Source organism: Takifugu rubripes, chromosome 18 (genome assembly GCF_901000725.2).
Source record: "Takifugu rubripes chromosome 18, fTakRub1.2, whole genome shotgun sequence".
Lineage (NCBI taxonomy): Eukaryota > Metazoa > Chordata > Actinopteri > Tetraodontiformes > Tetraodontidae > Takifugu > Takifugu rubripes.
Genome location: NC_042302.1, coordinates 4,883,567 through 4,907,728, shown reverse-complemented (window position 1 = coordinate 4,907,728; position 24,162 = coordinate 4,883,567). Strand labels below are relative to the sequence as shown.

The following is a 24,162-nucleotide window of genomic DNA, read 5'->3' as shown; positions in this document are numbered from 1 at the left end:
TCCTGGAGGTCACGTCGTTCTGCCAGTGGGTGTAATAAAAGCAATGAAACAGGGGCGTACTTGAGCGTTAGCAGAGAGTTGACGGTGCTTTTAAAAATTAAGGGTGATACCAGGTCAGAGTGCAGAGATGGATGAATATGCAAAACAACATGTAATGGGTTTGAACAAAACATAGTGAGTTGATGGGCCGTTTAATCATAAAGAGGGGTGAGATGTTTACGGCCATAACGGACCATTTTTAAATTTAGTTGCAAGTTATTTGATCCAGGGCCCCCTCCGTAAGTGTTAGCACGTTGCTAGGTCGTGTTTCTACAGTAACCCATCAGACGGAGTTGAACGTGACCCTTGCCGGGTCGGAGTTCAGTCTTTGAGTCCGAGCAACACCGCTAAATTTAGAGATTTCAAACTGAGCCATTAAAATTAGCACGTTGCTATGTTCCAACATGTTTGCCTGCTATTCCTGTGTCCTTTGACGTGCATTTTGAGCCCAATTGTAATAAAATGATGCAAAACAGCTTCGGATGGCTACATGTAAGTGCCCTCTGCGTAACATTCACGTGTTTGCATTTGCTATAATCCTCTGAAGCCCAACTCTGTTACCCTGCATCTGCGGCTCCAGCTTATTTCCGCTAATGAACAATTTGTTCGCTGAGGTGTGACCACAGAGGCATTGTGATGGGAAACGCACAGCGGACCAGTGATGCAGTGGGCGAGAGAGAGAGAGACAGAGGGAGAGAGCGGGAGGGAGAGAGAGAGAGAGAGAGACAGGGAGGGAGGGAGGGAGAATGGAACTCAATTCCACACAGAGAAACACACACGTACTCAGAAGGACGCTCCCTCCTGCAGCACACTCATGCACACACACTCGCCGCTGCCTCTGGATCAGACCTCCACACATCTGTAGGTAAGCAGTTGATGTCTTCATGCCTCTCTCTCTCTCTCTCTCTCTCTGTATGTGTGTGTCACTCAGCTGTTTTGGCACCTTTTCCTACGATGACACGAGGGTCCAGTTTGCATGTGGTCACACACAGAAACACGTAACAATGCATGTTTCTGATCTGTGTGTGTGTGCGTGTGTGTGTGTGTGTGTGTGAGTGACCGCAGCACGCTCCCACAAGGTACTGAAATCCTGAGGATTAGAGGACGTCTTTGGCTTCAGCTGTCACCAACAGCAGTTTCAGGATGCCCTTTACAGTCGTGGGGGGGTGGGGTGGGGGTGGGGGTGGGGGGGGGGGGTCCCACCGGTGGGACTGTCACCCTCGGGTGTGAGGAAGTGCTGTCGTTTGGGGGACTCAACTACAGACCACTAGCTGCATCAACAAGTCGTCTAGTTGCAGTAAATCCCGATGCCGCGGCTAATGTTTTGACAGGAATTCAGCGGCTGTTTACAATAGCCCGGATTACTCTCGTTCCTGAGTAGCGTGCCTGAGGTTCCACGTAACCCGCTGGCCTGCCGCCACTGATGCTGCACTCATGCCCAGAGGTTTACAGACATGTGAGCCACAATCAATAACCACCAGGGCTGGATTCATTTATGTACTGTAAAGGTTTGATGTTTTGATATGCGTCTGTAGCCAATTATTTTAACTTAGCGTCTAATTCGGAATTAGCAAACCCGGCTAGGCAGAGATGAAGAGTTGTGTGAGGCTGGAAAACTTGCTACCCAGCAACCTTTCATGAAAGGGGGACGCAACCGCACAGCATCAGATCAATAGACGTGCGATAATGTCACTGGTTTGCTAAGCTAAGCCCTTATAAAGCCCGTCCGATGCTGCTTTATGTAGGATAAATCCCTACTGGCTTAAATCAGCCAGTCAAATCGGATCCGTGCTGTATCGACGTTCCGGCGTCGTGTCAAAGTCACGTGAGGACACCAGGAAAAAGCCATATGTTGACTCTTTGGGCACTGGTGATGTTGAAGCGCTAACGCTGAAAACAGTGGCCTGCGAGTGGGAGGTCACACACGTGAACGTGAGTGCACGTCATAAAACTATGGAAACGAGAGTGAAGGCTACTGTAAATAAAAGCCCACGCGGCAGAATTAAAAAGGAAGCGTCAGAGTAACGGCATCCATTAGCCCGTCCAGCCCTCCTTCACCTCCATCTACCCCCTGCCCTCTAGGTGATCTCCCCGTCCATCGACATACTCATAGACACCAACATGTTCCTGCAGCTCTTGAGAGAAGCGCGCTCTCTCACGCACACTCAAGATTGACGGTGGGCTGTTTACAGAGTTATTAAAATGGTCCCTGGCAGCCAGCTAACATGAGCATTAGCAGAGCTGTTTGCTCTCTGGGGCCACAGACGTCCCTACCTTCCCTTTTGTCTCCCCGTCTCTCATTCTTTTGCTCCCTGCCCTTTTTTTCCTTCCTTCCCCACTTCTTCTCTCTCTCCGTCTCTGCTCCATTGAACACCCAACAGTGGCAGGCAGCCCCCCCACCCCCACCCTCACCCGTCTTTGTGGGGCTCAGTCAGCGAGAGACAAAACACCGGCAAAATAATAGGTGGGACTAATAAAATTCCCCAAAGACACTTCTTTTTGTAGTTTTCTTTCCCTTTTCTCCGCTGCCTGTCCGAGTGGACAATGCCATTGCTAGCAGTCGTGTGTTTGACGCGGGGGTCAGGCCGTGTGGAGCCCACCGGTTGGATTCGTCTTTGCCAAGTCTTACAGCAAAGAGAGTGAACAAGAAGCCCGGGTAAACCCATTAAAATGTAAGCACGCGGCACGAAACCACCGACAAATTTAGCAACTAGTAGCTGGTGAGCATAATTAGCCGCGTCAGAGCCTGTTATTCCTCAGTACTGTGGGAGAGCGAGCCAGGCCCGTGATGGCAGGAAGCTGAAAAGTAATCTCCAAATGTTTCTGGAGGACAACTTGCTAACTAGAATTATAGCTGCCAAACTACAATCACCAATGGACAAAAACTTGGTAACTTTGCAGGGATAGACGCTGAAGTGAAGCAGAGTGAAAGGGACACTCGGATGAAATGTGAGAACATTACCCAAAACTGAATAATACATCCTCTTCAGAGTGTCTAAATAATAGATCAGTTAGCCAACAACAGAGCTGATTGGGGATGGAGGCAAATGAGCCCTGAGGTCTATAACTAATTAAACTAAACTTGTTTTATCAACAAAACATGTGCGCACTTCTATTTTTAATAATTCGCCCCTGCGAATGTGGGCGTGTGTGGCTACACGCTAGCTCACAGCGCCTGTAAGCCAGTAATAAGTTTTGCATATTCATATCTCCGTGCTAGCATGTGGGTGGTGCTAAACTGGGAGCATCTTGAAACTTCCTCACCTCGGTGGAAGGCGGTTGAAACGGTATGCTAGGACTTATGCGGGAGGTCGGTCCTCTCTGAACCTCCATAGCTCAGACCCCACTGGCATTCCGTGTCAGAATCAAACCCCCAGGATCTAAACGGGAGCCTGTGCCTGGGTGCGGGAGAACGTTCACGAAGGGACAAGAACCGGCAAGGTCAAGGGATCAAAGCTGTAAGGAAAACTCGACAAAGGTTAAAAAAAAAGTCCTCAGACCACCTCCTTTAGGAGCGAAGGTGACGAAGATCTTGTGGTGGAGGGTTTCTGTGAATATCGACGTTCCTCCCTTTCCCACACGGGCGGCAGACCTCGGCTTTGAAGGGAAAAAATGCATGAAAGATTGACGGAGAGCCAGGCCAAATCTGGGGTAGAGGAGACTTATCTGGGAGCTACATGCAGCTGAGGCAGGTTGTTGTTCTCACGGGGGAAATTCCTCTGGTGCTTCAGTATTTTCACTGAGGCAACAGACGAGTGACTTTGAACCACTCGGGGCTTCACAAAAGAAAGAAAAAGGGTGCCTCTTTTTCTAATACTGGCAACCCTAATTCCCTAAACTCCCCCCAGTGATCGCCGCACACCACAACCTCTACTTACAGCGAGGGGATCACTTGTGGATGGAGGTTATTCCTCTAATTGGGCACATCGAACCGGATACCTGTGATTGTGAAGGTGCCTATGCTGCTTCCGTGCCTGTCGGGTTCTGTGGCACGGTTTGAATTTGTGTTCTTGTCTTTCAGGCCACCCTCCCAGGGAGCCAGCAAAAGCCTAACCCTGCCTGGGGGAGGAGGAGGAGGATAGAGAACAACATGTAACCGATCCTTGTGCCACTTTCGACAGCATGCTTCACCTCCTCAGGGAATTGGCCTTCTGCTTCTGGTGTGCCGTGTTGCTCCACCACCGGGCCGTGGCTGACGAGGAGGCCCCCTGGGGACCAACGCCACGGAGGGAAGCTTCGTCCTGGAGGCCAAAGCTTGATGGCCCGTTCCGTATCCCTTTTTACGAGAGCTCGGACAATGACCGCGATGCTGCTGCCCTGAGGACAACCACCAAAGGGCTACCAAATATTAGCATAAATGCTTATCTGTTTGTAACTCCCCAACCATCAAGTAACCATTCTGGATCCAGCAAGGAGCGCTTGCTGGATCCCTCTGGCTCAGGCGACGGGAGCAGTTTCGAAGCCTCTGAAGCATCCGACAGCTCACCTCAGCCCACCAATGTTTCAAATACGGGATCAGAGCCACTTCCCACAGGGACGTCAGACTTTCCACACGGCAACAACGACTCTCTTGTTCCAGACACTCCCACAAGTGCTTCTGTCAGAAACACACTGTTCACCAACATTCCCACCAGTACAAGCTCTCCTGAACAGCATGCAACACACACGCACCCACTATGGGGCACTACACAAACAGCCGGGCGCAGCATGGGTGCTGCACCACGACACCTCCCCGAAGACATTACTCAACGGATCTATTCCATGGTAGCGCCAGAGACAACAGTTCCCACTGCTTTGATGTGGGCGGAGGCCCACACCACAACAATCCCAGGGCTGGTGGAAAGTCTCCCGACAGCTCTACCCTTTCCTGGTCCTGTCACCCCACCTAAGTCCCCACAGACCACATTTGTCAGTACTCCGCGATACTCCATCATTACGGATGCTGTGGTGACAGAGATCCGCACCCCCTGGGGTGTGTCTGACCTAAGTGTCACCGAGACCACGTCAGGGCAGAAGCAGGAACAGACGGGGGTAATCACCACCTCCGTGGGGATCGATCACAAGCCAGCGCTGGAATCTTTAACGAGCGCAACTCCGAGCCAAGGGGTTAATGTCCCAATAGCGGGAGGTAAGCAAAGTTAAAAAGCGGCGAGTGGCTTCTGGATTTAATCAATAGATGCGATCAATCATTAGTGGACGGATCACAAGGGGTCAATAGATGTCTCTAGACCGGTCGGGTCGATCGGTCACATTTCAGATGCCGATAGCCAAACATTAACATAAACACACATTTTTTTGTAACCAGGCAACCATCAAGTGACAATTCTGGAAAAGGCATTTGCATGATAACAGTCAGAAAGTGCTAAAGCAGCTACGGTCTGCTAGCAAGCCGGTAGCTTCTGGGAGATGGAGGCCCATCCCCCTTTAGTCATGGCAGGAGACCGGTGTCAGTGTCTCTAATGGGTCCTCAGAAGGACACCCTCCTCCAGGTCCAGACACATTAATCACGGTCGAACCCTCAATCGACGAGCCGATTATCTTTGCTCAGGGAGGTGTGGCGCTGACCCTTATTGGTTGGCAAAAATGTGAAAGTAAGGTCAAAAACATGAACACGGGGGGCTCGCAACCCACAAAATCTCTTCCTGTAGATGAACAAAATACAGGTTAAAGGTGAATTTTGCTTCCACAGCCTGCGTTTGTTTTGTCTGCGGCGTCCCGTGTTGTGTCTGCGAGTGTTTTTGTGTGATGGTATGCAAAACAAGGAAGAGGGGGAGCTCAGCCAGGTTGGGGAGGGCTGCCAAGGACGCGTATCAGTATTCTGAGCGCACACTCAGCAAAAGCGCCTCCCCTCCTCTGAGACCATGCGCTCGCCTGTCGCTGTTCACGGATGCTGACCGCGCTCCCCACTCCTCAGCTTGCAGTTTGCCCCCCGACTAAACACGAATGCTCCTGTTGCCATGGTTTTGTCACGAGATGTCAGCTTTGAGGGTCATTTTGGGAAGGAGAGAAGCTTGTCGGGTGGTAGAAATGAGCAATTCCTCAATCTGACGATGAGGACAGTTAGGAGAGGAGAGGACAGAAGGCAGCGCTGGTTTACCCTGTTTATATCATATACACCCCATTCCTCCCCCTCCTCCACCTTCCCCCCACACAACCTATTCATACCTGCAAGAATGTAGCATCCCGGGCTTATATCAGCAAACACTGGCAGATTGATTGATTATAGAGATGGATTTACAAGCTCAGCATGTACTTTGAATCTCTCATCACCCCCCCCCCCCCCCAGCTTAAATGCTAATAGCCAAACCCAGCGGCAGGTTCAATATTGTGCTAATCTTCTTATAATGACTTCTTTAACCAGCCCTGAGGTTTTAAAGACTGGCTGGATGAGGCCTGGATTTAGGGTTTGATTTTCGGGTTACGCCTCATGTCTCGCCGAGAAAATAAAATCAAGATGAAGGTTCTCACTCGTCCGCCTTTCTCCGTCTTTATCACCCTGAGCTAGCGCACTTGTGGCAAACCCACGCATGTATTCTTTTACAAACCCCCTCAGCGGCTTATGCAGATAACACCGACTCTTGCCGCAGCTAATCTTGTTTGTTGTTTTCAGAAGACAATGACGAGCTGCTGCAGATAACCGCCACAGCAAAAACTGTCACGTCCTCGCTGCTTTAACGATGGCAGAAAAATGATAATTCAGCCTTTCAGTGAGCAAGACAGATCGTTTCTGGGGCCCAAATCGCTCTGTCAGCAGCGGTTCTTCGTCTCTGCTCGAGAGGTCATTTAGAGATGACTTCCTCCCGACGACTCCGGCTCCTGTTTACTGTCCTCGTGTCTGTGGCTGATCTTGTTAGCGTTATTAATTTGATCTACAGGAGCATCACAGAGTTTGTGCCGCATATAAAAGTGGCCTGGATGCAGCAGGGTAGTCTTAACGGGGCACTAGCTTGAATTTTACTCCTTTTTGACCTGTTAGCGTCTTCAATTTGGCACCAGAATGGCTAAGAAAGATAATTTGTGTAGAAGCAGCTGAAAATAATGGTAGAGCAGCAAATTATTACTAGAATTTGTAGTCAGGCTTTTTTTTTTGGTCTGTTCAGTGCTACTGTAGGAACGCGGCAGAGCAACTCTAGCAGCCATTAAAAGGCTGAGGCAATATTTACCTAAATAATCTCATTACACAGCAATTAGCATGCTAAGGCTAATGGGCACAATATTAAAACATAAGTGATCTCTGACAGCAGATGATTGAAATTTCACACACTTCCTTTATTGGCTGAGGCAGCTCCCCAGCAGCGTTGAGGGTAAATTTGCAATCAAGCAGACTTTGCCTCAGAGACCTGCAGTTAATCTCCCGCACCGTTAGCATGACACAGATGCACCGCAGCACGTCTCAGTTGACTTTTTTTATCCTGCTCATTATCCCACCCTTCTGCTTCCCGCCTCCGCTCTCTTTTATCAATATTCATAGAGATGGTCTGGACGAGCATCGCTCCTTCATCAACCGTCCAGGTATCCTTCGGCTCGTCAATCAGTTCCTGCTGCCGCCGGACATGTTTGTGAAGGACTCTGTTCTCTGTTTGTCCCCGCCTTATCGGACTGATCTAGATGACTGCAGAAGGAGGCCTGGCCCTGTGATCAGCCAGGATGCACACCCACACACACACACACGCACCAGGATGTCAGGGTAATTAGACCACAAAGGGGCAGACAACTGCGTTATGGATGACTGGCTACGGCCGAGTGCGTGACAGGCCCGTCCGTGTGACACAACTGGGTTAGGAACTACAGTTCCTCAGTTTTCTGGACAGTGACGGTTCAGACGTGCTGTGGGGAGGGTAGCAAGGGGGGGTATGAGCACCCTGCATCCCTGATCACTGGTTAAACTGGACTTTTCCTCCTAGAACCACCAAAGGATAAGGAAGCAAAGGAGGGAGAGGAAGACGGCGTCCCCTCGACTCCAACCGCTGAGCTGGTAACGGTTTCTCAACCACCGAGCACAGGTGAGCAAATAGGTCCCTCTGATGCTTAACAAACCCCAAAGATCGGTTGTTCCAGAGAGAAAACAATTACCCAGCATTCCTTACCTGGAACCTCTAATTGCCTCCAGTGGGAGGAGAAAAGTGCTCCAAGCGCTCTCGTGTTTAGAGACTGGCAACAACGGCAGCCTGACGGGATAGCCTGCTGGATAGGCAGTGATTCAATCCTGCAGCTCCAGGCTGTGGATATTGTCGAGACTACACCAGCGGTTTGAAACTTTATTAATCGTTCAGTATCAGCTCGAGTTCTTCGGGAGGAGGTTCAAGCATGGCCCAGTTCACGGGAGCAGATGTAACCCACATTACCTCTCCCAGAACAGCAGCTGTCGGCAAGTGACGTTCAAAAATAGACGCGTCAAATATGCCTTTCACAGGCGAGGGGACGTCAAGGTCCTCGAGGCTAAAGTGTGTCGCAAGTGAGTCTTGGAAGGGCTAATGTTTGCTATCAGGCCGCCATAAAATGTTCCCTCCTCAGCGTTCCTCCTCAGTATGCACGCTCCGTCTCCTCTGTAGTCTCCCACTAAATTGCTTTTTCTGCGGTGATCCAAACTGAAAATGAAGGCGGTCGCCTGAAAACTACCCAGAACCCCCAAGCGCTATCCAGAATCGATCAAGTAGATTAATAATGTGTGCGAGGTCACGGGGGTCGTTGCCTGGTTGTTTTTACAATCAAAGTGGGTGCAGAATTTAAGGATTTTGGGGGAAAAACCTAAAGAAATGAGGACTGTAATATTCTTTGGCAGATAATAGTGTTTTGAGCCGAGCCTAGCCTAGCGTAGCATGTGACGGTTGATGTAGGTCCTGTTTTTAGGTTGAAACATTTTGTTTGAATTCAGGTTCTTCAGGGGATAAAACTGAATAATTCTGATATTTAAATCTAATTTCATCAATATCACCCTTGTGGTTCATATTTGAAAAATGTTAGCATGCTAACAGAGAGAAATGCTTTGCTAGACTTTACCAAGCTCCAGTAATGCTTCAAATAACTTGCTGTCTTCACATACATGACAAGATGACTGACACAGCTCTGATCCGCCTCACACCAAAACGCCGCTAATGTGACACTCGCTGCTCTGATCCACGATGGCTGAGGCGACAAAGCGCACAGAGCCGATTCATAGTGCGTCACATTTTCCACTGGGTGGGACTCAATCGCATCCCAGTGAGCACCGCTTGCTGCTTATTCCAAAACACTTAAGCCAACATCGATTTAATCAGTCAAGAACATCTCAAATTCTACTAGCTAGCAAATTCTACTACCACCCCCTCCTACCCCCAAGGGTTTAATGCTAAAAAAAAAATAGCAAACTCCAACGTCAACAATTGGTCCTTTTACGGCGAGAACGTGTTTAGCTTCAAGGGCAGCTCAGGATGTCTGGAATAAAACTGCTGTGTCATGCTGCGTTAAAAACTCTTGGTTGCCGTGTCGCGTTTCCCCGAGCTTGACTTTTTATTCACAACCGGGACAGGTGGCGGCTCAGGTCTGCTGGTCACGGAAAGAGAAAAGAAAAGGGATAACGACGCTGTCAGCGGCTAGCAGAGGTTCCGAGGCGGGAAAACGGAGCGGTTTCATTCAGGACTTGGTGCAAATCTACCGTTACAGGAGCCGGGCTCCAGAGACTTCGATCGGAATGGAAGCCTTTTAGGCCGTTTTTGCACATAATCACAGCAGGAGGGCGCTAAAAGCAGCTGTCACGTCTCTCCTCCCCTAAAGTTGCAGATTGACAGTTGTTTATTGAGGCAAGTCGGCGAGAGGGACCAAACCAGAACGCAAGCCTCATAAAAAAAGAAGAGAGAAGAGAATACCGCCGCAGTTTAAAAATAACAATTCTCCCTCTGGGCGTTACCCCTCCAGGCTTTCTTTTTAGATGTGGGGGCTGATGGGTAATCAGGAACCAAACAAAAGCCAACCAAAAACAAATTAGAAGGCCTCGTTAAAGTCCAAAACAACAATATCAGGTCAAGTTTTAAAACGTTTCAAACGGTCAAACGCAGCAGGGGATGCATTCTAGGAGATTTACACCTTTTTCTCCCGATTCGTTTCTTCGTTCGAGAGCGTCTGACTGTATCTAGCACGCCGGATTGTCTCCGATAAGCTGCGAGCCAAAAGACTAATGAGCCCTTGTGTTCAAATCAAAGGGGTGCAAATTAGAAGCTGCGTTTCCACTGCTGACGTGACGGTTTTTAACCACCGCAGTTCCTGTTCTCTTTCTGGAGCAAAGTTTACACGTGAGGCGATGCCAAAAGTTTAAAAAAAAAAACTTTTAGCTCCTCAGTGAAGTTTTTTAATGTTGCATGATGTGACTTGTAATGTGTTGGTCCCTGATGAGTTTTGCAGGCATCCCTTCAAACGCCTCTATACACACAGGGCTACTTAACCGCCAAAGCTAAACTATTTTCCTTGCAGCGCTTAAACTGTCTGATAGAGTTATAATAAACTGCACCCACATGGAAACTCCAGATGGCTTTTGTTACGCAAGAGAAACTAGCTCTGTGGTTACAAGTGATAATCGCTAGCACACGAGCGATTAAAAAAAATCTAATTGGTCTGTTTTCCGACACCGTGAACTTCCTGAAGTTCTATTTCTTGTGTTTCAGGGGTCCCTCAAGACGGTCTCGACAGCGACGACTTGACATCCAGCCTAAGCGCCAGTCCAAACGCCTCCCTTCCGGACTGTAACAAAGAGCGATCCGGGCTCTGCAACCGCTCCGATACCTGGGAATCCTCAACCACCCAAGATCTCAAACCACCGCAGAACACCTCCACCACCACCACCACCAACCAGTCCAACAACCCTTTCCTGATCCCAGCTCCACTCATGTTGGTTCCACTGTACACGGACTGGAACGAGGCCATGGCAGCTTGGGGCCTGGCCTGGGAGGCACACGTTTACGGCACTGGTTGCGCCTTTGTGATGCTAACGCTAGCCTCGGCCCTCAATCTGCTCTGCTTGCCGCTCAGATGCCCCTCGGGATGCGGCTACTTTGCACTGGTCAGTCTGTTCCTTGTAGCGGCCAGTGCTACCAGGTCTTTCTCCCTCTTATACGATGCCTACGGCCACCAAGACCGCTTGGCCTCTACAGAGGCCTCGCTCATGCTCTACGAAGCACCTTTTCCTTGCATGACTGCAGGGTTTGGTCTGGTTTTCCTCCTCCTCTCAATGCGTTCCAGGATGCAGCTCTCCTACTCAGCCTTCCAAAGACCCTGTTTTCTGGCCTGCCTGGTTTTCCTTCACTTTGCCGCCGCCTTTGGACCATTGACCTTGCAGAAGTTCTACCAGCAGAAGCCCCCCCTGTGCCTCTTCTTTTCCCTCATCTCACGTGGAACCTTTGTTGCCCTGGCCACATTTCTGTCCGTGGCCTATTTTGTGTTTTACATCTACGTGAGGGCAGATTCGAAACACATCTACCACCTGAACAACACGTCCCCGACGCCTGCTGAGCGCTACAACCGCTGTCCCTTTGCAGAGAGCCGGGAGTGGGACCGTGCCGCCATCACTGTCTGCCTTTCCGCATTGCTGTCCTTGGCATGTGCGGGACTGCAGTTATATGCGATCCTGAACGCGGTGGGGGTGGCAGGGGGAGAGGAGGTCTTTCACCCTTGGCCCTGGTGGGGGTTCCAGTTCAGCTGCAGACTCTGCGAACTTGGCGTCTGTCTAACTTTGGCACTGGTGGTGTCACAACCTGTCTACTGTTCCGACCACCTCCCTGCTGCAGGGAGCTGCTGGACTGAGCTCTTGGCCTCCAAGTCCCCCATCCTGCCAGGGAGCTACCAGTGGACCCTGAGCCAGCAGGAGAAGCTTGCCATCGTTGATACTGTTGGGCTCGGCGAGACCGAGAGTCTACCTCTGTACACTCTGATGGACGAGAGGCTCGGCAGCAGCCTGAATGGCCTTGACCTTCTCTATCACAGCAATCGGGCTTTAGCGTACAGAGACCTCGAGTTCGATTTGGACCTGCGGGGTTCAGAGATACCGAGCGGGGGTGCTGAAGAGCCCTCTGGAGGATCCTCATACACAAGTGACTCCACCACAGACCTGCGGCCACCTTCACCCATCAACCTGCGTCGCAGCATAGACGAGGCGCTCTTCAGTGAAGCTCTCTTTCCCATGAGCCTCTTCGGCTCCACCGGACCTTTTCGCAGCAGCGATCTGTCCATGAATAAGCACTGTGCACTTCCCGGTAATGGTCTCTGTGATCCCCTCTCAACCGACCCCGGCCTCTATCGAACTTCCTCCTGCACTGACGTGGCCTCAAACGCCCACCATAAAACTCACGGAGACACCGTTGTTGGTGCTCCACCGTCTCCATCCCTGTCCTCATCCTCCAGCGGTTCCTCTCCTGAACACTGGCGGGGGAGCTCCTCCTCCTGTTCCCTCTACCGAGCCTCCATCGGAGGCTCCTCGCTGGTGCTGTGCCCAAGCCCGGAGAGGCAGGCGCCTCTGCAAAACGGTGGCACAGGCCACGCTCCATCCTACCAGACCCACACCGACCTGCAGAGGCGCTATCACACGCTGGGGGCCACCTCCCAGGAGAGCCTGGACTTGGACACGTCCGAGGCGGACCGATCGGTGCAAGAGGAGTTCATCACCGTCTGCAGACAGATGGACGCCGTGAGCGTCTGCAGCGAGACCATCGACTTATAAACGACGGTTTGGGCGAAAACAGGGTTAGGAAACGGACTAAAGGTCGGAGTTGTAGGTCGTTTTTATATGGCGTATTTGTAGTGCATGGTAGCGTTTTCATACACTATAAAATAATTGCCAATGTAGAGGTTCGACAAGAGGGTTCAAGTGCCAATAACGTCTGAAGCCAAGCAGAAATTTGTAACTTTCACACGTTTGATAAAGAACGACGTCGTTCGGCTGATCGGAGGCAGCGGGAAGAGATTTATGTTGCACATTCCAACAGTACCTGTGAATGAAGTAAGCACTTAAAGCTGACATCCTGCCGTCGCAGCTCCTTCGTATCTAATGGCTAAAAGATCCTTTACGTCCATATCAATGAGCCGCTTTCTCGCAGTCGTGGCGCAGCAGCGCCCCCTACTGGCCCAACGCTTAGCACCACTTATTCTCTTGGCATCTTCTGTGAGCAGCTTACTAATTTATTTATGATCATTGTGACCGTTAACACTTTAATAAAGCCCGTTATATAAAAACACCGATCGTCCACAGTATATACTTTATTTGTCATATTGAACAGCAAAAGCAACGTTGAATGTTTGACTGTAAACAATGAAATTTCACCAAAAAAAAAAAAAAAAGAAAAAGAAGCATCTAATGAACAATCCCATTCTTTTGTCCATCTGAACTTGGAGCTTGCTGGTTGCTGAGGCAACAAGTCCGTTCTGGCAATATTGGCAGGGGGGTGGGGGGTGGGAGCGCAAACTATCTTCATACATACTTCAGGCTTTTCCAAAGGACCGGTAGGACTTGGCGCCGCACAAATAAGCCATTTAAACCTGAAGCAGATGCTGGAATTCACTGTATGTAAATGTTCCTCCTCACATTTTCATCGACGCTGCCGGCAACCGGGGGCAACAGTGAAGCGTTTGTTTATTCAGGTCAACGGTGGGCAAAATCTGGAGCGAAAACCCTAAAATATGTGAGAGCTGATGCGGATTTAGAGAGAGGAGGGGACAGGAAGCTTGGAGTTTCACTGAGCTGTGCAAATTCCTCCCCAGATCATCGCTGTGGGGAGAACAAAACCAGCAAAACTCAATTTTGGTGGTAGTGGATGAGCAGTTGGGGGGGGGGGGTCAGAGGAAGTGTGAGTACACTTGGCAGTATATACGCAGTCACAATAAAGCAGAATATAAATAGAACCATGTTTGGCTTCGTGAAAAACAAACATGCATATCAAAAAAGGAGCCCGCGCAAGAATTCAACGCACCCCCCAGCCACAAAAAAAGTCTGTATTAAAATTACAGGAGATTTTTTTTTTTTTAGGTTTTAGATCATTTTCTTTAAAACATACCTGCTTCTTTAGATTTTGGTCCATTCCTGCTCATGAACACTGAGATGGGAGAAGGGGGGGGGGGGTTTAGGGGGTCTGGTTTCTCAATGTGTCGTACCTGTGGCTCCGGACGACGTAAACGATAAGCGTGTTCGTATACGAAGCTACTGCTCCTTCTGTGTGTAACGTGAAATAACAAGGTGCTGGTGGGGTCGCCATCAGAACTATGAAGCGCCCTGTTATCCTGACTGTCTACTCTTATTCTACTGGATGGACACGGACAATCGTGTGTGTCGCACCGAAAACCCTGATGCGCCGCTTCTCGAGTGCACAGTCTCCACGTGGTCAAGGTCGGTCGTTGTCCCCGTGATCCGCCGGTTTGGGTCCGAGTGCATTTAAGTGGAAAACTGCGGAGGGGGTGGGAGGTTTTACATGAGAGGTGGAGATTCGATATTTGGTCGCTTAATCGGGGGCATCCTCGTGTGCGCCGCTGTTCAGTAAAGTCGCTTCTCGTAGCTGTGAGGGCAGAAGAGGAAAGATTAGCGCTTCAGCTAGCGAGAGGTCGGAGCTCAGGAGGGCATGGGTGCGCCACTTACGAGTGGAGTCCGTGAACTCCGCCCTCCACCTGTGCCGACATGGTCCTCTTCTCAAACTTCAGCTCTCCGGAATACATCATGGAGCTAAGACAGTGGAGACGCAAGTGTGAGTAATAACATTAGCGTAGCTGTACGGGCCAAACACGCGCAACTCACCGGAGGATAGACAGACTCTTCGCCCCGATGTCCTGGCAGCCATGCTGGATTCCAGCTATCAGGTAAGGTACGAACTTATGAATGGAGCCCTTATCTTGGACTGAGCCCGACACACCCTGGGCCACCTTCACCTTGTCGCCCTCGCTGTGGACACATCGGCTATTAATCCCCCGCCGCTCTCACAGAGATGCTATTATTAGCCCTCCCGGGTACCTGAAGTAGCGTTTCTGACTGCTGGTGCTCTTCTCCATGGCATCCAGCGAGCCCATGCCGCGGTACTTTTTCAGCCGCACGCCGTCTGCAAAGAAGTACTCTCCCGGAGCCTCTGTGGTTGCCGCTAGCAACGAGCCCATCATAACTAAACAGGGAAGTGGGAGGAAAATAAAGATTATCGCCACCTCAACCAGCGTTCAGCTCATCGCGGGTGCGAGATCTCACCGGTGGAGGCTCCGAGAGAGAGCGCCTTGACCACGTGGCCCACAGTCTGAATGCCACCGTCAGCGATGACTGGCACGCCGAAGCGCCTGGCGTACTCCGCCACCTTGTACACCGAGGTCCCCTGGGGCCGCCCACATGCCATGACTGGAGGGGTAAAGCAGATCTGAGGTGATTGCCGTGGAAACGGCCCAGGTGGCAAAACAAAACCCGATTACGTCGAGACTAAAAACAAGCGCGCCCTTTCGCTGCAGCACAGCTTTTCTCAGTGGGGAGCGCTGACCAAGTCTGGCAGCCTGGTTCCCATGGCAACCAATGGACATGGCAGATCACCATGACAACTGCGAGCGGTCACAGGGTTATCTGTTTCCAATGGCAACTATTTCTGCCGCTTTCCTACTGTGGTTTATATCTGGATTGTGAGCAGGTGCAGCAAGTGTAAAGTGGCTGATTAAAGCGGCGTCACTGGACACCAGGTCACCACCGAAGGCACACGGGTGGATTTAGTCTCATGCCCGGGAAGCAACGGGGGGGGATTACCTTCCTGTGTGATGCAGATGGAACCGCAGCCCATTCCGACTCTCAGAGCGTCGACCCCGGCGTCGATCAGATTCTTGGCCTGCGCGGCCGTGACCACTGCGTCAGAAATGGAAGCGTTTACGATCAATTTCCAATGAAATGCCGCATGCGAGAGGCAAAAACACTCACCGTTTCCTCCCACCACCTGCAGGTCTGCATATTTCTGTTTAATATAATTTATCATGCCGATCTGAAACACCGAGTTGCCCTGTGAGGAGTCCTGGAGACACCGAGCACAAAAATGGACGTCAGCTTCCTGATTTAGGTACGTTCAGTCAGAGCGCGGCCCCACCCCAAACACCCACCAGAACGACCATGTCCACGCCCGCCTGCACCAACAGATCCAGTCTGTACTTGTCGTCGTCCCTGGTGCCGATGGCGGCCCCGCACAGGAGCTGTTTGCGAGAGTCTTTGGAGGCCAGCGGATAGTCTCTGTTCTTCTTCAGATCCGTCCTGGCGATGATGGCCACCAGCTCATCGTTATTATTAACAATGGGAAGTTTGCCTGGTGGAAAAGAGCAGCAAATGTTTAAAATATAGACAGAAGAGGAGTACGTGAGCTAAAGTAGCTGTCCTGTGTGGGGGGGTGGGGGGCGTTATGCACCTTTCTTACTGCGCTGCAGAATATCATTGGCTTCTTTGAGTGTAACACCAGCAGGAGCCACGACCAGGTCCTCCCTTTTCGTCATCGCCTAGGAGACGGGGCATAACGTGTTAAACGGCTGCACAACTCACGCCGTGAAACAAGGTTTCCCCAAACGTACCTCCTCTAGGGGTTTGTTGTGGTCCTTCTCGGACAGGAAGTCGATGTCTCTCGAGGTGACGATGCCCACCAGCTTGCTGCCCATTTTGCCCGTCTCCGTGATGGGAATGCCGGAGAAGCCGTGTCTTGTTTTGGCTTCGACCACGTCCTTGACTGTGTGGCGCGGACTCATCACCAGCGGGTCGGTGATGAAACCCTGCTCGAACCTCTGAAAAGCCGAGGAAAACACAGATCAACATTTGCTGGCCACCTTTAAAAAATAAAGAAGCTTCAAACCAAACAGCACAGGCGGGACAGACAGCAAAATTAACATTAGTGCGCGAAAATCAAACAGTTAAAAAACATAAAACACACACAGGGAAACAAACAGTAGAGAGACAATTACCGAACCCTATATAGAGACAAGACGACAGGAAAAGGATTCATTATACGGCACAATGATGTGACAACAGGACAGAACGGCATGAGGGCTGCGGATGAGTTACCTTGACCTTGCGGACCTCGTTGGCCTGAAATTCTGGTGTGCAGTTGTGGTGAATGATGCCAATACCTCCCATTAGCTATCAAAATCAATCTTGCGTTAGACTTGGGCAGGAAATGCAATTCAATTTTCCACCAAAGTGGCAGCTTACCGCCATAGCAATGGCCATGGCCGACTCTGTCACAGTGTCCATGGGGGAGGAGATCAGAGGGGTCTTCAGTGTGATCTTCCTGGTCAGTGCCGATGTGAGATCCTTGGAAAATGAGGGAGAAAATCAAATCGGTTCATGCGAGGGTTTCCCACCAGTTGCTGTTTCGCGTTTTGACCAGCAGGGGGCGGGCGAGCATCTGTCTGAACATTGAAATTAGTCTCTCCCCACCCACCCCCTCCAAAAGCATCTCAGTTTACTGTCCTTGTTCTCAAAACAACCTTCACCTGACTTCACTATCTTCACATAATTCGCACATGGGAGGAAATGACATTCCTTTCACATGGGAAACAAGCTTGTGAGCACAACACTCCCTCTCTGTTTTACTCCTTAATCGGTGGGGGGCGTAAATTTCAGGAGGCCTTTCTCGGGTTCACTGGGTGCAGATCAACCAACACCAAGTCTCCATTGAGTGTCTGCATTGACCTGCTAAACTCAACACAAGCCTGAAGAATTTTCTGCAAGTGGGGACTCGACTATTCTTGCAAATACGGAGCAGATTTAAGATTTCTCGACTGGTGACGCTCTTTCGAGGCTGTCCCCGAGGAACGCAGGTGTTTCTCAGAGTTGCCAGAGCGAGAGCAACTGGGACAGGCTGCAAAAATATGACAGCACGACAAATGGGGCGTCTCGTATAGGAGCGGTCTTCATCAGCTAAATGAGGTGGGATTAAATATATCAGCTGCGTTAAAGCCTTTTGAGATGCGCAAGGAAAAAGAGATTTCCTCTAAAACCCCAGGATTAACTGCCCCATCTGTGGAACGAGGTGGGCGAGCAAGCGACCAGACAGGAATATAAACACAGGGGTGAGGGAGCAGCCGGCGGGTGACCACACTGGTCAAAAATAACCAGGCAGCCGGGGGAGGGAGCGCGATGCGGCCTGTCTAAAGGGACAGATGTGGACGTTGGGGGGGGATCTGCAATAACAATCGCGTAAATACTCACCACCTCATCCGCCGTGAAGTCGATGAACCCGGGTAAAATGAGGAAGTCACTGAAAGACAAAAACACAGCGCACAGTCAGGGTCTAACGCCAACATCACAAAGGCGGCTGCTCCGTTTGAAATGAACGTCCTCTGTGATTGGTGGAATAAGTACGACACCAAGTGCACAGTGTAAAAAGCTCCTGCTGACCTCGTTCAGCTCTTATCCTGTGTAAACACAGACATAGATGTGGTGCAACACAAGGACAGGGGGGCCTGTTTTCCCAACTAAAGTGTCTGGTGGTGGGAAAATGGAGGGCAGGTTTGTGCGCTGTAGCAGAGGGAGAAACTGCGCTACGGCGAGGCGCTAACGGCCGTCTCCCTCACACGCCTCTGCTACCTCAGCATGGCTGGACAAACTGTCTGCATGCGGGTCTGAAACAGATCCTTCAGGAAGAAGTCTTGTGTGTTTTCTCCAAACGGCTACATTCAGATCAATGTTGGGAAAAGCAGGATGCCAAGCCGACATCTGTTAGCGTTTAGCAGCGGCCGCAAAACGGGGGGGGGAGAGGGGCCGGCATGACTGGAGGAGAGAAAGAAATCACTGTCACGGCGTTGAATTGCAAAGTAAACAGAGGTGCGGTGATGCCTCATTGTGGCTTTCATTTGGATGGGAAATGTAGACAAATGCGCGGCGCTAAACACAGGCGTTACAACACAACAGCAGTGCTCGCGGCTATTCTGGCAGGCTAGTTTTGCCCTCGCTGGCGATTTAAACATTTAATGTCCATCTGGAAAAACCTGAAACAGGACTTCAGGACTTCCTGCTGCAGCGTCTGGGTTGCAAAACGATTCAGTTGTCAGGTTTCGGTCGGTCGGGGAACTTTCCTCTGCCGACAGAAGAAAAACGGAGGTTTTCGCACAAAGCGCCTGTCATCAAATCATTTGTAATAGGTTAACTGGAACCCGGCGTGGCAGACCTGCTAAACTTGTTCCTGCATGTGACGCAAGTCAAGATCCTGTATACGCGTCATTCAGAAAAACGCACCAGGTATTTAGCCAGTGGCGTTCACTGACGTTCACTGGCGATGAGATCAGCACAATAAAGCATTAATTATCTCTCAGCGCTCCGTGTGAATAATCAGATTGAACTCTTCAACGCCTGCTACCGTCTGTGCTCTTTAAACGCTGAAGGTGAAGCGGCTGTTCACATAGCTTAAGGCAGCGAGAAGATATTTACCTCATTTGGAGTGCCAAGGTAAATTTAGTTTGGAGTATTTACAAGCACACGCCCGAAGACACGCGGGGGGAAAAAAAAGATGTGTTCATTTCAAAAATACACCTCAAAGAAGCCAAAGGCCAGTTTTAGCAGGGCGGGAAAAATGGGAGGAACGGTGGCGCTGGCAAAGTGACGGTTTCATTCCTCCCACGAGCACGAGGCCGGATCAGTCATGTCGCTGCAGTCAGGAGAGGGGAAGTCTTTAGCTGCCCGTCAGCAGCTTCAGGACGGCGACACTTGTGAGGGAAAAGTTTAGAAGTTCAATAGAATAGGGGTAAGGGGCAACGTGGGGTCATTAGGCTCCCTGGTCAATGTTTTACTGCTTAAAAAAATAAAAGCCAGTGATTATATTTACATTCAGACATATAAACAGGGGAGCTGGTGCCACACAGCCAGAAACTGCCGACCTACGGAGATTCTGGCACATCTGCAGAGAACAATCCGATGAAGAATCTACCTGCTGGAGCCTTTTCAGGGGTCAGACAGGGGCTACGCCGATAAGAGCTGATGCAACATTAACCAGCTCTACGTTTTCCTGGTTTTATGGTTCAAATCACAGCAGATTCTACTCATTTCATATCAATGTCAGAGTTTTGCCAATATTTGCTAAATCCACATTTGTTATTTACATTAGTCATCTATGGCTGCTGCCACTCAATGCTATTTTAACAGAGATAGCAACCAAAAAAAAAGATAGCGATGATTAACAAACACATTTGAATCAAAATGATTGAAGAACACTAGCGATTAGCCACCAGAGCTGAATTAGGTCAGGTGAGGGAGGAGAAGTGAGAGTCTAGGTACAAATGTGTCACAGATGAATTAAAATATGAGGGTGTTTTAAGTGTTTCTGGCATGCACTAACAAGACAGGTTGTGCACTTAATTATGTTAATTATGTTCCGACCGCTCCCTGTGACAACGGTCAGGACGAGCATCCGAACAAGCCCTTTCCTCGTCTCGCTTTTCTCCCCCAGATCCTGTTGGTACGATCCGAGTGAAAAGGCCGCTTACAGATGCAGAATTTGGAGGGACAGGATTTGTTTTAAGTTTCAAAAGCAGTGAAGAGGACTGTTCTACTCACTTGTAAGTCAACCCATCTCCTTTAGAGCATAGCTCTTCAGCCGTATGACCGTCGGAGACAACGCACTGTTGGTCCGATCTGCCGGTTCAAAATGCGTTGGCCATTACAAAGTACTACTGCGCACACGTCGCCCACCTTTGTGCGGCGCAGGTGGACACCTTTGTTTGAATGTTGCTGACATTTTTGAGGGACGAAAAGAAAAAAACCGAAAAAAAACCAAAATGTTGTGCAAATGCAACGTACTTGTAGGTGAGGCCGTCTCCGATGGAGAAGAGCTGCTGAGCCGAGAGGCCGTCGTCGGGCACGTAGCCTGTTCCGCCGCTGATTAGGTAATCTGCCATGCTGTCAAATGATAAGCAGAGATGACTTCAGTAACGTGGAGCTGCCCGGCTACGTGCAGTGTTATGATGCTCCGCGGGGACACTCGTCATCCACTTTGCAGGAAGACATAACCATAGCAACGTCTACATGTCTCGGAGAGAAGCAGAGGTCAGTGCGCATGCGCAGCAGCTGCAAGACGTCATCTCTAGGTTTGCAAACATAACAGAAAACAGCAAGAATGAAGAGATCTTGGGGGGGATTTTCACCATTCAAACGGATGATGAGTGCCTGCAATAATTGTGCTATTGAGCCGAAATTTGACAACAAACATGCCTGCAAAGCAGCCGCGGCTCGACCTCGTGTGGAGCAAAATATGGCCTGGTAACCCACTAACATCTGCGTGAACCACTAACATTACATCCAACCGCGCCGCATTTGGGATTAAAACCGTTACTGGTGTTATAACACGATCTTCCATCAGTGGGGTGGGAAAACTGCAGGGTATCCAAAGCGTCGCCTCGACATGTGCGGCTGCATCCGACGCTTTTTGGACTCGTTGGGTCACAATGAGCCAACAAACACCAGCGGTTTCCTCTGCAAACCTGCGACTCACAAACTAACCCTCTCCCTAACCCTAAACTTTTGAACCGAGCAGTAAGGCTGCATTCTTGCTGCCAGTCATCCGTGTCATATCTTTAGCCATGCTAATGTGCGTGTTAGCATGGCCGAACCGTCCCCGCTTTGCTCCTAAAAAGACAATAAAACTGCTTTTGAAGAGTTGTCGTGGGGCTACATATATGCCGAATTAAAGGGGCGATAAAGTTACACATCAAACGGCTTTCAGTCTTATCTTGGGGGGGGAAATTGCGTCTTGAATTACGGAGCAGAGACTAAATGTGTAAAGGTTGGAACCGAGTTTGGTGCGTCCTTTCGGCGCAACTTCGCCTCCATCCCAGCAGGATGTGTGTATTTGCAGTCTGATATGACGTGTTTAATTATCTTTTGTTTTTTCACCCACCGAATAAAGGAGATTATTAACGTTTGGTTGGGATAATAAACCGTTCCACAAAATAAACGACTCAAATTAAAGCAAGTCATCTCACCTGTAGGTTAGCTATATTATAGTAAAATGCCACGTTAACTGGGCAACAATGCTCCGATGGAACCGAGAGCTGTGACCTTGCGTGGATTAGAAACACTAGTCAATATTAGACAGAAATAATGAGACCAACATGAATATTTAAAGGCATCGCTCTGTATGAAAATAGCTTGAGTGGTTCCATGATGCATGTCATTCAGGAATCGTCACCCACGCCAACAGGAGCCAGTTTGCGCGTCGTGTCCTGCGATAAACAGCGCAAACTCTCCCGGAGAAACGCTGATGTGTCAGCGGTGCAACGATGCGGCTGCACACAACTTTTGGCAATGCACAGTTGCAGACATGTGGGAGCAGCCTTTAGCCCTTAGCATTACCGATCTGTTCACGCCGGCTCGCTCAGCGGGAGACCGGCCGACGCGTGGCTCTCAAAGCGGGCCGCTCGGCGGCCAAATCCGCAACGATACGGTGAAAATCCCGTCGCGTAAACTCCATCGCATTCTTTTCTTAGCCATGCTAAGCTAGCTACCTGAGGGAGCTGATGCCCACGCCGACGGGGAGCAACTTTCCAGCTGTTAATGTGAGAAGAGACAAAAGGCCGCTGGTTCCTCCAACCTCCAGTAAAAGAAGACTTTTTTAAAATAAAAAAAAACAACACTCGTTGGTTCTCGGCTCCTGTTGTGAAAGTACCACCTGAGAACTGTTTGCCTGTGGCGGCACACACCAGCGCGTGCTGCTGTTATGTAGCGGCGGCGGCGGCGTCACGTCCCCTCCGCGTGCAGAGGCGTGCTTAACCCTCGCGAGCCACGGGGGGCTACAGCCCAACGGCCCCACCCAGGAACAGGATTCAACGATTATGGTTCCGTGATAACAGAACTGCACAGCTAAACACAGCTAAACACGTTCATTTACGTTTATGAGTGCACGTATGAGTCAAATCTAAAAAACGTGAGGCTCAGCTCAACCTTCTGATGGTAAATGTCGTGGGTTGTAATGTGGAAATAACTATTAGTAGGTTTTAATTTGAGCATTTCCTGATCAATCTTTTTCAAGATCTACAAAATATATCTGTAAGTGACATTTAAATAAAGGGTGTTTTTTTTTGGGGGGGGGGGGGGGGGGGGGGTTACGAAAAAAAAAAATTCTTACAGAGAGAAATCATGTGGTCTGAAAAGTTCCTCTCTAACCTCAGACCATGAAAAAAGGGATCCAGCCTAATTGATTGCGTAAGGGCCCAATTTAAACATCAACTCCTTAGATTTAACTCACAGAAGTGTCATGCTGGATCAAGGCAGCAGAAACTAATCAGTCATGTCTCGGTCACATGGCAGTCATTTCCAAACAACCGCAACCTTTTTGCATGAGCACAAACGTATCCGAGCCATCTCCACCACCCACGCTGACTCTGAGTTCTTGGCTCAATCTGATGTAGCAGATTTCTGCTACCTGTTGGGGCAAAGAAAGCACGTACTTTCCATCAGTGTCGGCGTTCTCCCCCTGCCATCGAGTGTTAGGTGGCTCTCAAGCAAAGATGGCGGTGAACTCAAAAGCACCGCCTCTAATAAGGAGATCTGAAACACCTTTATAGGACTCTGCATGTATTGTCTCCTGAACGTGGGCCACCCTGGTGTTTAGCTCCTGAAAACAACAAACTGTGGCCTCTTCCCCTGCAGCACACCATGTGTTGAGGTTCAGATGCCCACCAAGGTGATTCACAGATCCATTTTCTCACCCTGTGTTTGTAGCACAGTAAATGTGGGTCAGTGCAGATATGGGTCACTTGTTCCTTTATGCACCGGAGCTATTCTGAGCCTTTGATTCAGACGTGTGTATCCTCACCGCTGATTCGAAAGGCTGCGTTGGAAGTCTGCCGGTGAGCGTGCGGACGGGGGTAAAGGGTAGCATTTAAAAATAGCACCTGACAGGCAGTGGCGAGCCCTTCCCCGCTGCCCCCGGTGTTTGCGCATGTCGAAAGCGTTCGTCCCGCAGCCCTGAAACTGTGATTCCACGCAGGGGAGTTGTAGTTAAGGCTTGTTTAAGGTCAAACAAATGTGCGCTGGGTGGGTATGCAAACCGAGCCCGGCTTTTGCTGGCTCTCTTCTGCAGTTACACACATCATAGGGCTACAGCTGGTTTCAGTAGCTCACCTTTCTGGGCCCAGACCGGCTTGGACGCGCGTGGCGCTGTATCTCTGGGCAGCGGTTTCGTG

At 50.1% G+C, this 24,162-nt stretch overlaps 2 protein-coding genes across 13 annotated transcripts in view; one reads left to right on the top strand and one right to left on the bottom strand.

The window, feature by feature from the left end:
- Positions 1 to 791: 791 nt before the first annotated feature.
- prrt4b (proline rich transmembrane protein 4b) lies at positions 792 to 13,230 on the top strand. Of its 6 annotated transcripts, XM_029825295.1 has the most exons (5): positions 5,074 to 5,167; positions 7,511 to 7,551; positions 7,648 to 7,726; positions 7,944 to 8,042; positions 10,677 to 13,230. In XM_029825295.1, the coding sequence occupies exons 3-5, from the start codon at positions 7,687 to 7,689 to the stop codon at positions 12,722 to 12,724; spliced, it is 2,187 nt and encodes a 728-aa protein (XP_029681155.1). In that variant the 5' UTR covers positions 5,074 to 5,167; positions 7,511 to 7,551; positions 7,648 to 7,686; the 3' UTR covers positions 12,725 to 13,230. The 6 variants fall into 6 exon arrangements, with proteins under 6 accessions (XP_029681149.1, XP_029681151.1, XP_029681153.1 ...); XM_029825289.1 differs by lacking the exons at positions 7,511 to 7,551; positions 7,648 to 7,726 and adding an exon at positions 792 to 904 and having other exon boundaries at positions 4,061 to 5,167; XM_029825291.1 differs by lacking the exons at positions 7,511 to 7,551; positions 7,648 to 7,726 and adding an exon at positions 795 to 900 and having other exon boundaries at positions 4,061 to 5,167.
- A 12-nt stretch (positions 13,231 to 13,242) lies between these two features.
- impdh1b (IMP (inosine 5'-monophosphate) dehydrogenase 1b) overlaps positions 13,243 to 24,162 on the bottom strand; it is an 11,096-nt gene continuing 176 nt past the window's right edge. Inside the window, exons 1-17 of one of the 7 annotated variants that reach the window (XM_029825296.1) lie at positions 24,101 to 24,162; positions 20,780 to 20,878; positions 20,537 to 20,614; positions 18,197 to 18,245; positions 17,195 to 17,296; positions 17,048 to 17,122; positions 16,948 to 16,953; positions 16,564 to 16,770; positions 16,404 to 16,491; positions 16,105 to 16,304; positions 15,929 to 16,019; positions 15,761 to 15,856; positions 15,224 to 15,367; positions 14,999 to 15,143; positions 14,786 to 14,929; positions 14,630 to 14,713; positions 13,243 to 14,549 (exon numbers count right to left, since the gene is read on the bottom strand). The exon at positions 24,101 to 24,162 is cut by the window's right edge and continues 176 nt beyond it. In XM_029825296.1, the coding sequence (XP_029681156.1) occupies positions 14,528 to 14,549; positions 14,630 to 14,713; positions 14,786 to 14,929; positions 14,999 to 15,143; positions 15,224 to 15,367; positions 15,761 to 15,856; positions 15,929 to 16,019; positions 16,105 to 16,304; positions 16,404 to 16,491; positions 16,564 to 16,770; positions 16,948 to 16,953; positions 17,048 to 17,122; positions 17,195 to 17,296; positions 18,197 to 18,245; positions 20,537 to 20,614; positions 20,780 to 20,878; positions 24,101 to 24,162 (1,692 nt within the window). In that variant the 3' untranslated portion in view covers positions 13,243 to 14,527. Of the gene's footprint in view, positions 14,550 to 14,625; positions 14,714 to 14,785; positions 14,930 to 14,998; positions 15,144 to 15,223; positions 15,368 to 15,760; positions 15,857 to 15,928; positions 16,020 to 16,104; positions 16,305 to 16,403; positions 16,492 to 16,563; positions 16,771 to 16,947; positions 16,954 to 17,047; positions 17,123 to 17,194; positions 17,297 to 18,196; positions 18,246 to 20,536; positions 20,615 to 20,779; positions 20,879 to 22,482; positions 22,716 to 24,100 lie in introns of those variants that run through there. The other 6 variants (XM_029825301.1, XM_029825297.1, XM_029825298.1 and 3 more) reach the window with 6 other exon arrangements.

Excerpts from the sequence above, each read along its gene's own strand:
- prrt4b (XM_029825289.1), top strand. The coding sequence starts at position 4,162 with ATGCTTCACCTCCTCAGGGAATTGGCCTTCTGCTTCTGGTGTGCCGTG. Across the intron at positions 5,168-7,943 it reads TAATGTCCCAATAGCGGGAG|AACCACCAAAGGATAAGGAA; the intron begins GTAAGCAAAGTT and ends TTTTCCTCCTAG. Across the intron at positions 8,043-10,676 it reads TTCTCAACCACCGAGCACAG|GGGTCCCTCAAGACGGTCTC; the intron begins GTGAGCAAATAG and ends CTTGTGTTTCAG.